The following is a 17,131-nucleotide window of genomic DNA, read 5'->3' on the forward strand; positions in this document are numbered from 1 at the left end:
TATCTCATTTAATTTTTACAACGAACTGTGAGTTAACGCAAACTCAGGAATTAGGTGCCTGGATTTAACATTCTGTACTGCTAATTAATAGCTGTGTAACTTTGGGTACGTTACTTAAACCTCTTGGTTTCCCCACCCACAAAGTGAAAATAATAGTACTAGCAACAAATGGTTATTAATATATAATGCACCTAGGCTATTTTGTGGCATGTAGCAAGTGCTCAATAAATGTATGAGTAACTATCATGTATCTGAGTGCTTCACCTCTTACTAGTGGCAAGCTAAGTTCTGGAGCTGACTTATTCCAGAAATTTCTGGCAGTATTCCTGAGAAAAGAATTGGAGAAAAGGCCAGCAGTGAGGGCATCTACAGGTCCTTGTGACTGATTGTGCTAGAACAGTATCTGAGTCTACAGGTAGATTTCTGGGTCCCTGAAACACACACAACAGAACACACAGACCATGCTTCAGGACTAGCTCGTGCAATCTGCCCCCAGCCCACCACATGAAGATGGGCACGATTTGCTCTCTATTTCAAGCTCTGCCGCATAGGCCTTCTATCCCCCACCCCATGGCCACCATCTAAGGCTGGGATACGAAGAAGGCGCAAACACCAAAAGGAAAAGCTAGTAGTTTATATAGATAGATATATAGATATATAGATATTGATATATATTGTGTTTACATAGTCCACAAGTTAAATGCAGGTATCCATAAGAAGAGCATTAACAATAAAAATACAATCTGTGTGTAGCCAAGTACAGAGACTTAAAATGGTAAAACAGCAAAAAGGATCTCACAAAAGTACAAATATACAGTACAAATTGATTTATTTAAAACAGTTACAAAAAAGCACAACAAAATAGAGATTATCCTTAGAATTATTAATGCTTTGTTAAAGATCAGGTAGGATTAGAGGGTAAGAAATGGTATCGGGTGGGGGGAGCACCTGACTAGTTCTAAGGCTTTAGATACAATGCAGTTGATTACATATTAATTTAGCCATTACATACTGGGGATAGTAGTTGGGGGATCAGTAATTTATCTACAGGGAACTCCTACACAAATCAGATCCATCCATCAGACCTCCCCAGTGCCGTCCTTCTCTACTACTCCTGAGGACCCTAAAGCCACCTGGATGACAACATTTCCATCCTTTCTCCACCCCATTCCCTATCCATATATTCTTCCCTCCCCTAAGGTGCTGTGCAAGCTGAGAGCAGTCTGCTCTCTGCAGCTGGAACATATACTGTTTTGGCTACAGGGATCCTGTGTGTGACTAGGAAGGTTGTAGGGGACAGCCTTATTTTTAATACTTCAAGTTTGCCACGAGTCTCTTCCCCGACACAAGCTTCTCCTGAATGCGAGTGTCACGCAAATGAGGGATGAACCCTGCCTTCAGCAACATCAGCAATGCACTAACCACTCACAGCTCACAACTATGTGCATACTCCCTGTCTGGGGAGTGGGTGTAAAACCACTGTGTCATCAGCTTGTTCACACTCGCGCTCTCTCTCTCTCTCTCTCTCTGAAGAACCTCAGTCCCCATGACAGTCATAAAGACAGAAATAAATGCTTGAAAGTTTGACAATAGGTAAAGGCACATGGGCTGCCGCCACACACACTGCAGACAGGAACCCAGTTTGAGGCCATCTTCACTGCTGGGCATTTGCAGCAGAATGGCTTGGGGATCACACAGACTTTGAATTTGCAGTCTACCAGGGGAGGATCTAGGCTTAACAGGAGAACGAATAAAGAAACCTTAGTGTGAAAAGTGCATTTATTACTACTGTTCCTGCTGGGGAGGCTCAGCAGGGTAAACCGCACCACCTCTCCTCCTTCCGCCCCAGGCACTGTGCATAGTCTGCAGGTAAGGAGAGAGTGCAGTCAACTCTAGCATCTCAAGGGCCAGTGTCATCCTAGGCCCAGACCAGGATTCTGGCCCAAAGATGGATCCTAGAGTTGAAAGAGCAACTGACAGCTGCAAGGACCCAGATGCTTATTTTATTATTGCATAATGTGGGAGGCCTTCCCTCTCCCAGGGATGCTGGAGGGTGAAGGCTTCCCGGCAAAGGGCTAACAGGTTCCTGGTCAACATCCAACCTAACACGGTTCAGCTCTTCAACTGTAGTGTACACTTTTTCCCATCTGGAAAGTATTGTAGCTTCAGTGTGGTTTAGTAAACTTAGCCCTAGGAGGCCAAGAAATCTCCCTAAAACTTGGCCTCTGCCCTATTTGCTTTGTTTTTAAGACTGTGACTTAATCTCCCATGGCCAATTCAACCAATCTGGTTATCTTTACTCCAATGGACCCAAGCCCTTGCCCAGTGAACCCACGTCCACCCTTTATCTCCAGTGTGATCACTCAACTCTTCAACATGCCTGCTTGTTGCAGGTTTAAATCATACCACCACCCTGTGCATCTTCTATGGCGCCCAGTGGTAAAAATAAAACTAAACCCCACCTGAGGGTCTATTTCAAACTTCAAACGCTCCCCCAACCCCAGAATCCATTTAACTGGAGCCAGATGAACCTCCCTGGGATGCTGACACAGGCCCTAATCTGGTTCCCCATCATTTAATTTTTAAAACAGGACACAAGATATCATAAAGGAAAGCAGTTAATACAAAGAAAACACCCACTTATAGGACCTGCTTGTCTCTCCCTCAAGAGAGTCAGATATTTGGAGCCAAAGGGCTCCCAACAAGCACTGAAGCCATATCCCTTTGGATTCACCAGCCCACCAGCAGCATTTCATACTATCCCTACTCAAGATGACTTTGTTATAAAGTAACCCTTGCACATGTAAGGATGGACAGGATGCCTGGATTTCACCTATATGGCCAAAGACACAGAAAGACAGAGAGCTATCAAGGGCAGCAAGCAGGACAGTGAATAGACAGCAGCAGTGGCAAAGCAGCACAGACCAACTGGGACCAAGAGTGTAGAAGGGTCAGTCCAGATCTACTGGGGTCCCTCCCCCTTGGGTACGAGTGCTCAGCTCTGACCTCCCAGTCTCCCCTTCCCCCATGCCACTCCCCCTCCTCTGTGTACACTAATCTTGATAGGAATGATGATCCAAGACTTGGATGTATTACCGTCCTTCACCTGGTTCCCCTACTCCCAAACTGGTATAGGCATTTCTATTTAATGCCAGAGTTAGCCATCTTCCTTTCTACCCCTAAGCTCTGGGACTGTCCTACTAATGACATTGGCCTTCTTTAACTGCCCATTCCCCCAAAAGCTGACAGCTTCCCTCCAAAATGCTGTCTCAAAACTGCTCTTACATCTCTTATAATAACACTTATGAAATCTTTAAAAGGACGAATGGACACACCATAGGTTACTCTCATTCCTCATGCCTGGAAGAAAAGACTGAAACAGAGGGAAAAGGTAAGGGGAATACCTCAGCTCTGACCAAGATTTAGAGCAGAGCTTCTTCCCCTGGGAGAAGACACCTCTGCAGCTCAACAAAGTCAAGTATTAATATATTACATACGCATGGCACAGTATTATAGGAAGTGCTGGTGCTGCTTCACCAGCAAGAGACAGAAGAGGAACAGCAGCAGAAAGTTCAGGGCCCAACTCGCCAAGGTGCACAAGATTTTCTCTTTCCATGATTAAGGGGAAGTTATCAGGCTGGGCAGTGAGGGTTTCTTGTATTTACACTACTTGGCCTCTATCTGGTTAGATATAGGTTTGTTCCCATAAGGAGGAAGCTCGGTTGGTGCCCTTGGTGGATATTTCTTTAGTGTCCACTGTGTGCCTGTCGCTATATTCAGTTGATGAGCCTTCCTAATGAGGAAGGATGTTTCTGAGAAACCCATGCATGAGAAACTAGGAATGAGTTGCTCATGGAACAGCCAGAAACAAGGCCTTCTCCGAGGGCCGTCCTCTGAGAGGATTCCTCGAGACTCAGCCCCACAGGCCCCCAACTGTGGGAAACAAGCCAGAGAAAGCAGCATTCAGAGAGATAAGGGGACAGAGAAGGGAAAAGACATGATCCCAAATGTGTACAAGGTTGAGTGTTCACCAGACACGGTTGGTATTTGGTTCTGAGGTGAACTGGAGACTTACATACTTGTGGTCAGGTCAGCAGCTTCCTCTGGACGGGGCTCCAAAAGCTGACTGACCAGGTAACTGCTCTCAAGGAATGAAACAGTGGAGTGTAGGGCTTGCAGCGAACAAGCCAGTCTCAGTCACTTTGTTCCCCCAGGAGAACCACCTTTAGCACCTGAACACTAAGAAGGACTCCATTCTCAGAACTCCCCCTCCCCCTAGGAGGTAGGTAAGATTATTTATCCCCATTTGGCAGCTGGGGAGGAAGTGAAAGAGCGAAAGGTCACAAGACTTGCCTAAAGTCTCTGACAGAGCAGATATCAGACCTCAGAGGTTTGGGACTCCTGACAACAGGCTAGGCCTTGGCCAGTCCATCTTGAAAGGAAATGCCAGGGTCATACCCCAGGAGAAGCCTCATAAGAGAGCTGAGTGGACAATACCCTGAGTTGTTCAAGAGTCTAAAGACCCCCAAAAAAACAAACAAAAAACCCACCCACCCACCTGAAAGCTGATGGGGGAAGCCTAATTCTCAACACCCACTGGAATCCCACAGTCCGAGGTGATGCTGAAAGTCGTGAAGAAAAAGTGGGCTTAAGACACAGGGGGCAAACGCAACTAAGATTGAAAATACTCCTGGCAGAGGAATACTCCACCATGAAATGGAATCTAGGAGACTTTTCAGGTATTGAAACATTATCAAGACTATTCTAGGGAATTCCCTGGCAGTCCAGTGGTTAGGACTCTGCGCTTTCACTGCTGAGGGCCCAGGTTCAGTCCCTGGTCGGGGAACTAAGATCCCACATGCCACATGGTGTGGCCAAAATTTAAAAAAAAAAAAGAGTATCCCAAAACCTTAGAGCTGGCTATGGGAGGAGACAGCCTGGAGAAGCCTGAATGCTGGGAGGAGTGGAGTAAGATGGGAGGGACTCTAAAAGCGCAAGGATGGGCACTGCCCAGCCAGCTGTACTGGTCCCAACCCGGGGCATAATTCCATTCGTTTCTCCACCAACTGGTTCAGCTGCAGAAGAGGAGAGGACATGATTCTGAGTTTTTAAAAATAGAGAATAGAACTGAAAGGGAAACCAGAGAGACCCCTACACACCAAAAACTAGAGGTCTTGGTCAGAGTGGACAAAACCAGTTTTGCAGAAGGGGAAAGGCAGTGCAGCTACAAATAGGCCCAGGTCAAGACACCATGCAGACAGGTTAGGTCAGCGGAAGGGTGGGGGCAGTGCAGGCACTTAGGCACAACATAGACAGACAGAGGATCGGGTGTAGGGGCCCAGGGAAAAGGGTCCACTGGTTCTTTCAAAAGTCACCATTACCAACTAGAGATTCAGTACAATTTCAAAGTGGGTCTGGCATGCTGAGTAGGAGGAGCCTTGTTAGGTCAGCTACCTTTCCAGAAGCCCTGCCTACAGCCCGGTCAGTCTGGCCATCGGGTCTTTCTCCCAAAGTCCCGTGACTGGGTCCCCGCCAAGGCAGTACTTCACTCTGAACCCTGGAGCGGCTTCTCTCTCCTAATGCTAGAAGCCTTGTGGGAGGAATGATGGGGAGAGATGGGAAAGGGCTGAAGCAGATGATCAAGCAGAGTCCCCTGCACACCCAGCCTTAGACATCTGTAACAAAACTACCCTTTAAAGTGCACAGCTCTCAAAAGAAGAGTTCTGGGTGGGAACCCTCTTATTTCCAAGCATGGGGCCTCCTGCCCTCCCATCACAAAAAAGAAAGGAAAAAAAAAAAAAAAAAAAAAAACTTCAGATAGCTGAACTGCTACTATAAGCTGTGGATCATCATTTTTGGCTCTTTCTTTGCTCCCTCCCTCTGCACCTGCTCCCAAAGCCTGACTCTCTCCTTGCAGGAGCTAGGGACGAGGAGGAAAGAACAGGGAGGCCCTGATATTTGGAATGTTTCTTATCCTGCGTGCACCCCCTTCCTTCCTTGGCCCGGGCCTGCTGCTCCCCATCACAGCACCCTCTGGGGCTGTTCTGAAAAGATGCCATGGGGTAATGGGCAACAGACCATGCCTTGGGAGGCTGCCTTCACGCCTTCTCTTCCCCACTAACCTCACTGCCAAGAGAGCCATCCCCTGCTCGGCATGTGCAAATCCTCTGCTTGCTCACGGTGAGGCCCAGCTCTGGGGTAGCATCCCAGTCCAGGTCTGGGAGAGGTTCATTTTCCTGCATTGGAACGCCCTTCAATGGACAGCTTTACCTCCTGTGGAATGAAAGAGGGACGGAGCAGCGCAGCCCGTGCCTCCTCCCCTTGCATGCCGTATCTTTGGAAGCTCGGGGCTGGCCAGCAGGCCTGAGCACCAGGCTCTGGCTGCAAGGGCTCTACCATTCGGGAGCCCTCGCCTAACGGCTGGCTTTTCCCATCACTGTCACATTGCTCTCGGGGTCCCAAGACTGTCCTCTCAGGCCTTTCTCGGGGAGGAGCCAGCTGGCCTGGGGGAGCACAGCTGGACTGAGAAACTGAGTGACTGTTCAAGCTCTGTAAACTGATAGAGATGCAGACATCTCCCACCTGTAGCCGATGGCAGGGCAGAGAGAAGAGCTGTGCAGTCCGCCCAGGGCTGCAGGAGGACCAACCCTGGCCATATACAAAGAAGGGGTGCTCGGGGGGCACCTCGATGCTCACTTTGCTCTGCTGCTCACCCACCACGAAATGCAGCATGACAAATCCAGGCCACTGGCTCTCCTGAATGTCCACGACTGTGCTAGAGTCAATCTTCAGCCCCCCGCTCACTTCGGCACTGCGCACAAAATCCTGGGTCTGGAGGTCCTCCACCCGCTTCAGCTCCCCTGTAGCCAGCTGGATGATGGCGCCTTTCATGAAATGGGAGGGCAAGTGGGAAGAGGTAAAGGGGGGTGGCGTTGACTCCTTGTCTGGGAAGGCGGCTCTGGCCTGCATGTCCAAACTTGACGCCACCAGGATCTCCGAGCCCATGGGTAGCAGGCCTGGGTCAGTTCCAGTGGGCACCAGGTTGCCATTGGCTACAACCATTGCTTTGGGTAAAGGTCTATGTTTCAGGGGCTCCTGATGGGATTGAGGGTAGAACCCTCGGGCCTGATTTTTCTCGGCCATCTCTGCTGCGTTCCTGGCTGACCCTCGCCCCTCACCCTGATGGTCGGGGTTATGATGGGACAGGTTGAGGGGGCTGGGCTCACCCTTCCTCTGAGCTGCCACCACACGATAGTCCTGAGAAGCTAAAGCGCCAACCACCCGCTGGACCTCGAGGTCGGTGTCTGGGGTCCCTCGGTGTGCTGGCACTGCCACCTCTACCCGCGCAGTCTGAGAACCTGAAAACAACTGTCCATCCACCACACATTCTACCACTGGCACCAGTCCCTGGCCCTCACCCTTGCTGTTGGGGGAGTCGAGGGCTTCGCTTTCCCGTCTCACTAAATTTCGCTCTCGTTGTCTCTGTCCATTGGCAGCGGCTGCTTCCAGAGCAGACTGGCCCTCCTGAGGGGTAAGAACTGGGCTGGCACCTGCTGGAGGGGTTTCATGCATGGTGTACCCAGCAGGCAGCCTGGACATCTGATAATAAATGGGCATCCGGCCTGGAGCGAGGTCCAGTGGCTGAGTACTCGAGTGATGTGGCAACTGCCCAGGTGGGGAGGTGGCAGAGGGGGCTTTGTTGAATGAACGGGCCGGGGATGAAGCCTGGGGGGGAGGAGTGGCTCCTTCTGCCAGGAGTGAGGCATATGGCACAAAGTGTGGAAGGTGAGAGGTGGCGAGGTTGGCAGAAGGAGAAAGGAGGGGACTCGGTAGGAAATTAGGTGGCACAGCATAGGGAAGGCTATAAGGAGACCCGATAAACTGCAGAGAGGTGGACGGGAGCTGAGCATAGTGGATTGGGGGATAGTGGATTCCTGGATGTTGAATCAGTGAAGACGCTACATTAAATGTGGGGGGCAAGGGGCTCATGTTCACCACAGACGGGAGGCCAGTTGGGGAGAAGGTGGCAGGTGGCACAGCCACCTTATACAGCATGCCATACTGGTCCACCGTCAAACCAGTGATGGCCTCAGCTCCATCACCCCCCAGGCTGACTCTGGCTCCTGCCTGGCTCTGCCCGGCCACCACCACCCCTCGGGACCATTCAGAGGCATCACTGGAGGGTGTGTGGTTAGTTGAGCAGCTGGTAGTTCTCCCCATATCCTCGCTGGTCACGGGGAGGTCTCGTTTCTTTGGTGGAAGGCATTCCTGACTCCTCTCATGAACAGGTTTCATATTGCTTTGTGGTGTTCCTGGAGCCTGGAAGGGGTCGGCTTGCTCCTTGGGGCATCAGAAGGGGCTTCTTTGTGGCTCCCCTGCACCCCTCTCTGCTGCTGGCTGGGGCGCCCACATCTGCTAGGGAACAAATCAGAGGCAAAGAAAAGTAACCTAGGGGTAAACCAAGTCAAAGGAAAGAGCAGGAACTGTGTCCACGGAGGAAGATGTAACAAAGGGGACTGCTGGAAAAAAAGAGGAATGAGAAAGGAGCAGACAAAGATGCTACCCTTCTCGCTCATCCAGCCTAGGACGTGAAAGAAACAATCACGGAAACCACAAAGAGGTACAAGGACAAGCATTCAACAATGCATAAATAACCTGTGGGCTCCACAACCCCAGGGAAACCAACAGCTTCATGATTAGCTGTTTCTCTGATGGGGACCTTGACTATTCTAAGCCTTTTCCCTTAAGGGGGATTTGAACACGTGGTCTTTGCTGCTGGCTCCTTTTCCTAACTTTCTCCTTTTGCCACCAAACACTACCATGCTATCTTCTTTCCTGAACATATGATCTCATCCTTGCTTCCTTTCCCCAGCCTAATTTGGGTTATTATCTCACCTATCCCCATCCCCCCCACCCCAGGCCTGCCTAAACTCTCATCCTCCTTTGCCTCATATCACCACTACCCCAAGGACCCAGGGGTCAGTCAATAGGTCCTGAGGGCTGCACGTCTTGTTTTTTTTTTTAAAACGTTGTTCTCTAAACATGTTATGAAAGTATCTTCTTCACCCCATGAAATACTACATTCAAACTTGGGCCCTATGGGGAGGTGATTGTACTGGTGTTTTCTACAGTTTATTTATTTCTCCTCTCCAAAGGGCAACAAAACTCTTCTGACCTTCCATAGACTTTGTGTTCCCTAGTTTGGCAAGACTTCTTTTCTTCCCATTGACCACCATCAATTGGCCTTCTTCATGCATTCCCTTTCTTTTTTCTTTTGCCAATGGCTCCTTTTCCATTGTAGGTCTGCTCTAGGCACCACTTCTTAAAATTCTGGTTCTATTCTCCAAACATGTCTGTTTATTGCTATCTCAGGTCTATATGATTCATAAGAAAGTTCTCTCTCCCCTTTCTCTATCACCTTTCACACATGCTTTTGTCCATTTTCATAAAGTATCTTTCTGGTCTGAACATTTCAACACATACGAAATTTTTCACCTATTTCTTCCTATCAGGCTTCAGCTCTTCGGATCTGAAATGAGATTTCTATGATATTACACTCTGTTCTGTTTTTCCACTGCTGAATTCCAGATGTTTTTCCACAACAAGGTATCCAAAGCGCCTGTATTACCTGAGCTTCCAGTGGTGCTTCTGAGCAGCTGTAATAAGAAGCAGTGTCCTCCCCACTGGCTTGGGAGCCTAGGAGACAGAAATAGGAATAGAGTAAGCAGGAACCTAGCCTCTGATCCTCCCCAGGATCATCAAGAAAGGTAATTCCAAAACCACAAAGACATTAAAGTCCAGGAGGCCCTGCCGCCTACTCTTCTCCAGAGGTAACAACACATTAAATTCTAATTTGTAGGACAACATCTCTGGAAAAAAATTTCCATGTGTCAAACTTCATTGTTTTCCTTAACATCATATTCTTCATTCTCTACCTGTACCTATTCCCCAAAGGTTAAATTTACTTCCAATCCCAATTTCAGGTAAATGTACAAATAAACGTGGAAGACTCAACATTGTCCCCATGTGAACAAAGGGAAGCAGGAAAAATCAGCCTCACGGATTTCACTTTTATTCAGGGCTGATGAAAACACAGATGTGGAGGTTATTTAAATGAGATAAGAGGCACTAGAGGAAAAAGAACAATTATTTATGTTTCTGGGGCAGAAAAAGAGGTCAAGGGGGAGCCACTCAAAGGGAAGCCTTATTAGCAGATTTCCAGGGTAAAAAAACAGGCTCCTCTGTGTGTGTGTGTGTGTGTGTGTGTGTGTGTAAAATTTTCTAAGTGACAACTTTGTACCACGTGCTGAATCAGGTGTGACAGTAACTGAAAACATTCCCTTTGTCCTCATGTAGCCTACCAGTGGGAAACAAAACTCATGCTAAACTGTCAATATCTGAATCTACACATGCCAGAAACGTTAAGCACTGAAGAACAGAGCCTTAATCTCTAAAAACAGAGAAAGTACTACTGACCAGTACTCAGAGAAACTACTACCCACTGCGCTGTCCAAGTCCTAAAGAACACTACACGCCTCAAACCAAACTGAAGACACTTCCCTCTTAAGATCAGCAAGGTGCAGATGTACAAAAAGAAAAAAGTGACAAGATAGGAAAACAAGGTGGAAAGACAAATTCTTGGTTCCATAAACACAAATTCACACAGTGGGCACAAGTCTTGCATCCCTTCTTTGCCAGCAGTTCCAGTGACTGAAAAGCAGTTAGATTTCTCTCTCATTCCCAACTGAAAATGGGGTCACAACTTCAATTTCAGAATGATACTTGCTTCTCACAACTAAAGCATTAAAGAAAACCTGCCTCTAGGTCACAGAGGGGTTAGCCAAACACAGGCTAATAAAAGGACTGAAAGAGGCAAAAGGTCTGCAGGAATAACAAAGAGCCAAGCCTGTGCACTAAGTTCCCACAACGCAAAACACATTTCGGAATCTGAAACTTCGGCCTCTGAAGAGGCTCAGTGAGGATTTCTCCAGGGGAAGACGCAGCTTGTGACCCCAACCGAGCTAACGGGAAAGGAGGACCATTCCGGAGAGCTGCCAGCGCTGGCAGCACAGCCCGGAATCAAGAGGGTGAACCCAGCCTCGGACTCGAATTCGCTGAGGGCGAGAGGTGAGCCCGCCAGAAAGACAGGAGCTTAGAAGAGACAGGGGTTATGGCTTCCCTTGATCCCGCAATCCTTGCCCCAAAAGGGGTAGGGCCCGAAATTGGAAACTCTGCATTTAGAGAGTGGGGGGTCGACCTTTCAAGCAGAGGGGTAAGGGCGAGGCGCCGCAGGCGCTGCTTCCTTGTTTGGGGGCCCCTTCCCGCCCCGAGGACTCGGACACCCCGCCCCGCTAGGACACAGTCGCGGGGGAGCAGGAACCTGAGGCCTCTCTCTGGGCCGGGCCGGTGAGAAGAGATCGGGGGTCTAGGCGCGGCCTCTTTCGCTCCCTCGGTCCGCGGGGCAACGGGCTCTGGGGGGCCACTTCCTCCAGAGCTCCGAGCCCAGGCCTGCTTGGCCCCAGTGAGGCCGACTCGGCGTCCTCCATTCCCGGCGACACTCACCGGCCCATCTCACGGCGCTCCCCGGGCTCCTCCCGCTGGTCCCGGAGACGCCGCAACGGCGGCCGCCGCCATCCCCGGCCCCGGAGCCGCCCCACACCCAACGCCCCCCAAGACGGGCGCCCGAAGATGGTGTCAAGCGCGTACCGCCCCCGGCGCGGGGAGATTGCGTCACGGCCCTGGGCCGGAGAGCGACGCCCAGGAGTACCCGGGAGAGGACTGTGCAGGCTGTCCGACCGTCGCCCCCAGCGCCCCCCTCTGGTGGGAAAACGAACTCCTCTCCCTGGGGCCGGGTCACGTAAATAGGACTGGGCCCGACCCCTTCACCCTGACCCCACAAGGACCCTGATATCTGTCTACTCCAGTAAATTCTGGGGGTTCCCAAACACAGCCCTGAGGCGTGGCCATCATTTCCTGGACTTCGGGACCTGACTTTGTGAAGACTTCATTGGGGAACCTCGGAGAGCTCCGAGGCGACCCCGGCCCAGGAGGGTAATGAGATCCCCCTAGAGACCCAGGATGGAGATGGAGCTCTTTAAGAGTTGAGAAATGGCTCTGAGGGGGATGAGAATGGGCCGGAACCAGGACCTAGGGGAAAGTGAAGCTAATGTCCTGAAAGTCTGTGAGGAATGAGAGGATGGGGATTAGTACAGTGGGAAGCAGCTTAGTTTAGAGGGAAGAGGGCTTGACTACTTGATGAACTATGAGGTCACCATTCATTGCCAATAAACTAGCTGACTTTATAGTAATATGAACATCTGATTAACTTAAATGAAAAAAGAGAATTCCCTGGTGGTCCAGTGGTTAGGACCCGGCGCTTTCACTGCTGGTCCCGGGTTCAGTCCCTGACCAGGGAACTAAAATTCCACGTCCCTGCAAGCCCCACAGCTCAGCCAAAATAGAAGAGAAAAAAAAAAAAAAAAACTAAGTGAAAAAAAAATGAACACCAATTGAATTTATGCTTTGATTACAACTATGTAAAAAAGTAGTTCTGCATACAGACAAAAACTGAACTGAGAAAAAAGTAACTAACTATTGGAGAAATTGGATTCTGAGCAGATTTTTCCCTTTTCAGTTTCTGCAAACTTTGTTCAATAAATAATCATTGATTTTTGTTTGATTTTGAAAGTACTACTGGCTGGGCTCTAGCTATCCAGCCTTTGGAAAATCGTTTTACTACTTTATACTTGGGTTTCCACTTCTGTGAAATGAGGAACTTGAACTGAATGAAGGAGTGGGGGTGAAATGTAGATAGGAGAGCTCTCAAAACATTTTAAGTGAAAAAATAAGCACATATATACAGTGTGAGATCACATATTTGTTGTTAAAAGACATGTAATATTACAGTTGCATATATTTATGTATTTGTAGAGAAAAGGAGTGGAAGGATATATAACAACTAGCTAACATTTGTTATCTCGGGAGAGGAAAGTGGAATTGGGTGGTGGCCAAGAGGAACAAAAGGGACTTATGTTACTGTTTGGATTTTTTAAGGAGACTATTACCTTAGAAATAATAAAATGAGTAAGTTAAAATACAAATAAAGTATATGATCTCTAAGATTCTTTCTAGAGAACCCTTAGACCTCAACTTTGATATTTTCTCACTTGGGTGGGAACAGAGAATTATCAAAATTATTGAACACTACACAGACACACGCACCTTGCACCAGTGGGTAAAATATAGTGACACTACTAATTTGTAGCCATCTAAATCAACAGGGAACTTTGCTTTGTGAATATTAATATTATTCATAACAGTTGTCTTCTCAGTTTGTCCAAGAAGGAAGTCCTGTGGTCGCTCAGTGGCCCCATTTTAGTACTAACTGGCAGAATGGTTTCTAGTTCATTGCTTGGCTCACTAAACCGGCATTAAAACTGCCAAGATAGAGACCATCCAGGTGTATTCAAGGATAATCAGTTTCTCCTGGATCAAGATACACCCTCAGAGAGCTGGTTTTCAGGCAAAGTTGAAAGAGCAGACACTGGTAGATGCAAACAAAAAGTTTTTTGGCTACCAGACATTAACATAATCACTTGGTGCAAAGGTGTGTCTAATTTTTTTAAAAAAGGATGTTCTGATTGGTGAAGCACTGGTGACTTCCTGGTTTGGTGCTGCAGTCCCAAAAGGGTGGGTCATATCTTCTGTATCCTCTTCTAGAACTCTTTACTCCAAGCCATCCGCATTTCTTTGGTTGTACATATTGATGGTAGGAAGCCCCATAGTGACAGTTTGACAGGAATGTTAGTGACAAGTAAACTAATACAGTTTTAAATTTAAGATACTTAAATAACCCAAAGTTACCTCACTTCTCTAAAAATCTGTATTATTCTCTGGAATGTGGACAATTCCCTATTAAAGTTTTTTAAGTCAACCTAGGGTTTATAAAACTGTAATTGGCTCAATAAATAGTCGTTGAATGAAATTTCACAAAAAAATCCCCAAATGGGAGACTTCCCTTGCTAATTCTTTTGCTCTCATTTCCTCGTTTCTATTCTCATCTATTTTGCCTATTGGCTTTTTTTAGTCTCATCTGAAAATCCTTCATTTCTTTCACAGCTTTTTTTCCTTAAATTTCCACAGAATTTTAAGAACTGATGCAGTGAAAAGAGATTTTTTTAAAGGTATTTGGAACATTTGGGGACTGAAAAATTAAACTTTAGTCTGCTTTGCCCACCTCTTCCATTTCCCTGGATTCCTATTAAATTTCTTTGATGTGTGTAGGTTGAATTTGTGTGATGAGAGAGCTTGAGCTACTCTGCTGGACAGAAAATAACAAGGACAAAACCCTGCCATGCTAGTTACTCTGCCTAAAAGCAAGCAGGGGTTTCAAACCAGCTCTATGTTTGCTTAGTTCCTAGTTGGCGATTTTTCTAGACATGTAGTACAGGCAGGGTAAGCTCAGACAACTATCCCAACTTTTTTTGACATTAAGGGATCAAACCAGAGAGAAGTGCTGTTAACTTGGGAAACCATGTGTGTCATAAGAGGAGTAGGTGGCTTTTTTCATACTGTCATGTCTTCCTGCTTGTATGCTTTAGCATGCCAAGGTGTCATTTTAGGAAAGGAACTTTTGTCTTTATATTATTATTATTTTTAATTTTATTATTATTTATTTATTTTTGTCTGCATTGGGTCTTTGCTGTTGCGCGCGGGCTTTCTCTAGTTGCAGTGAGCGGGGGCTACTCTTCATTGCGGTGCGTGGGCTTCTCATTGTGGTGGCTTCTCTTGTTGCAGAGCACGGGCTCTAGGCGCCAGGGCTTCAGGAGTTGTGGCGCACGGGTTTAGCTGCTCCACAGCATGTGGGATCTTCCTGGACCAGGGCTCGAACCCGTGTCCCCTGCACTGGCAGGTGGATTCTTAACCACTGTGCCACCAGGGAAGCCCCTGGAACTTTTATCTTTAGATCCAATGGCAGAAACAACAACTATTCTCAAGCATACATTGAAATTATAGAAATCCTTAGCAGATTTAGCTTTCCCTAGAAACGTGTTGGTTCCTGGTATTAAACTATTTTTCAGAAGTTTTCTAGCTGGCCAAATATAGGAATGTGCAATTTTCAAGCTTCTGTTTTATCTACTTCTCTGTGTTCTCATTTGCATGTGCTTTTAACGTTATGCAACCTCTCCAGATTCCAATGGGGATTTCCCTTTCAAATTCATAAATATTTTATTTAGAAGGAGGTTTTATAACTTCTCCGTAAGTGACTATTATGTTCGTTGGGGAGGGAAATCTCCCTCTGTTGTCTACTTCCTCAGACACTTGCCAAAGACTTTCATTTTTGTCAGAAACTTCCTGCAGAACTCTCAAAAGTTGCAGTAAAAACACTGACAATTGGAATAAACTGAAAGAGATCTAACCCTTATTTGAATCACAAGAGTTGTATCTGGGGAACTGGTCCACAGAGAAACAAGTGCATTAAGGCCAGTACTAAGCAGCCAGGAATTCCTTACACGGGATTTGTTGAATAAATAACGTGGATGTGGAAAAATTAGAGCCTCTGATAACTCTCTTTGGCTGGGGAACTTCTCAGCAAGGTGACTTGCGAGCTGCTGTGCCTTGTGGTGAAATCATTTCAGCTCTTCCTTCAAAGCTGATCCCCTTTGCGTCAACTTGCCACTGGTTGTCAACTGCTTAAAATTCCTGGAAAAAAAAGATAAATGAGTAAATTCTCCAGGCAGCACAGCAAGCTGCCTCTCAGATTCCTGTGCAATCCTCTGTGCCACCACCTCCCAGCCCCATGACATATCTCCTAAGACCTTACTTAGCAACTCTGGAATTTAAAGGAGTGTTTCTGAATTGTGGGAATGATTATTACAGTGATCAAATCATTTAAAAGTTTCCAAACACAGTTCTGTATCTTGACATTCTGTATCTTGACAGTTCTGTGTCAATACCAATATCTTTGGTTTTGCAAGATATTACCACCAGGGAAAACTGGGTAAAGAGTACCCTGGGTTGTTCTGTATTACTTTTTACAAACTGCATGTGAATCTACAATTATCTCAAAATAAAAAGTTTAATTTAAAAAGAGGTTTCTAGGGAATTCCCTGGCGGTCCAATGGTTAGGACTCCGTGCTTCCACTTCAGGGGCCACAGGTTCTATCCCTGCTCAGGGAACTAAGATCCCGAGTGCTGCCTGGTGTGGACAAAAAAAAAAAGAAAGAAAAAGAAAATGTTTCCAAAGGTTTAAAATGTAGCATTATGTCCAAATTACTGGATTTCTCTCCACCAAAGCATAGAACTTTATCTAGCCAAGCCTTTTTAGATGTGCAGTAGCTATTAAGTTTGAGCTCCCGGGCAAATATTTCTGAAAGAGCTTCCTTAGCTTTTTTCAAACACACACAAAAAAATGCTATTTCTTCTATCACATGACAGCTCAAGTAGTGTCACACCCATGAGCAGGAGTAGTAGCTGATGCCTGTTGTCTTCTTGCTGTAAGTCCAACTTATTTTATGTTGCCTTTTTCTCTTTCCTTGTTCCAATGGATCACATGTGGGATGGACCCCTCAATAAACTGAGAAACGTGATCTCTGATTATGAGGAGCGTTCAGGTGAAATAAGTATTTCATGTAAACACAGTTTTCCTAGTGCTCCGTAAATAGCACTATTTATTATTGAATTACTATAGCCTATTATAGTAGTAGAGAGGCAGATGTTACCCAAACTTCCAAACTGATTTTTGGGCATTCTTTAGCCAAATCTTGCAGAGGGTGTTTGTGCATTACTTAGATAACAGGAGCCTAAGGAAAGTACCCAAAACAAATGAAATTTAGGGAAAACCAGTGGTACCCATTATGGTTACCATGAACAAAGAGGATGACATTGATGGTGTACATAGAACTTGTGAATTTTAAACTGCATGCCCATGTGTTCTTTTATTCGATTTTGACAATCAGGGATACATATTATTATTCAGATACATTTTATCCCCTTCTTACAAATAGAGAAATTTTAAACATGGAATGCCTGAATGATTCAAGATAAATAAAGCTAATGAGTGCTCTCTTAACTAAATATATTCTTTTTTAAAGGGAGATGATAATCTTGACCTTCTATCACTCCAGGGTTC

At 46.7% G+C, this 17,131-nt stretch overlaps 1 protein-coding gene across 2 annotated transcripts; it reads right to left on the reverse strand.

Annotated features, from left to right (window-relative positions):
* Window positions 1-614: 614 nt before the first annotated feature.
* On the reverse strand, window positions 615-11,664 carry ATXN1L (ataxin 1 like). 2 transcript variants are annotated; one of them, XM_060000664.1, is made up of 3 exons: window positions 11,563-11,664; window positions 9,629-9,696; window positions 615-8,412 (listed from the first exon to the last, which is right to left on the reverse strand). In XM_060000664.1, exon 3 carries the CDS (start codon window positions 8,293-8,295, stop codon window positions 6,229-6,231), a length of 2,067 nt encoding a protein of 688 aa, XP_059856647.1. In that variant the 5' UTR covers window positions 8,296-8,412; window positions 9,629-9,696; window positions 11,563-11,664; the 3' UTR covers window positions 615-6,228. The 2 variants fall into 2 exon arrangements, with proteins under 2 accessions (XP_059856647.1, XP_059856646.1); XM_060000663.1 differs by having other exon boundaries at window positions 615-8,415.
* Window positions 11,665-17,131: the final 5,467 nt, after the last annotated feature.

This window comes from Delphinus delphis, chromosome 20 (genome assembly GCF_949987515.2).
Source record: "Delphinus delphis chromosome 20, mDelDel1.2, whole genome shotgun sequence".
NCBI classification, from domain to species: Eukaryota; Metazoa; Chordata; class Mammalia; order Artiodactyla; family Delphinidae; genus Delphinus; species Delphinus delphis.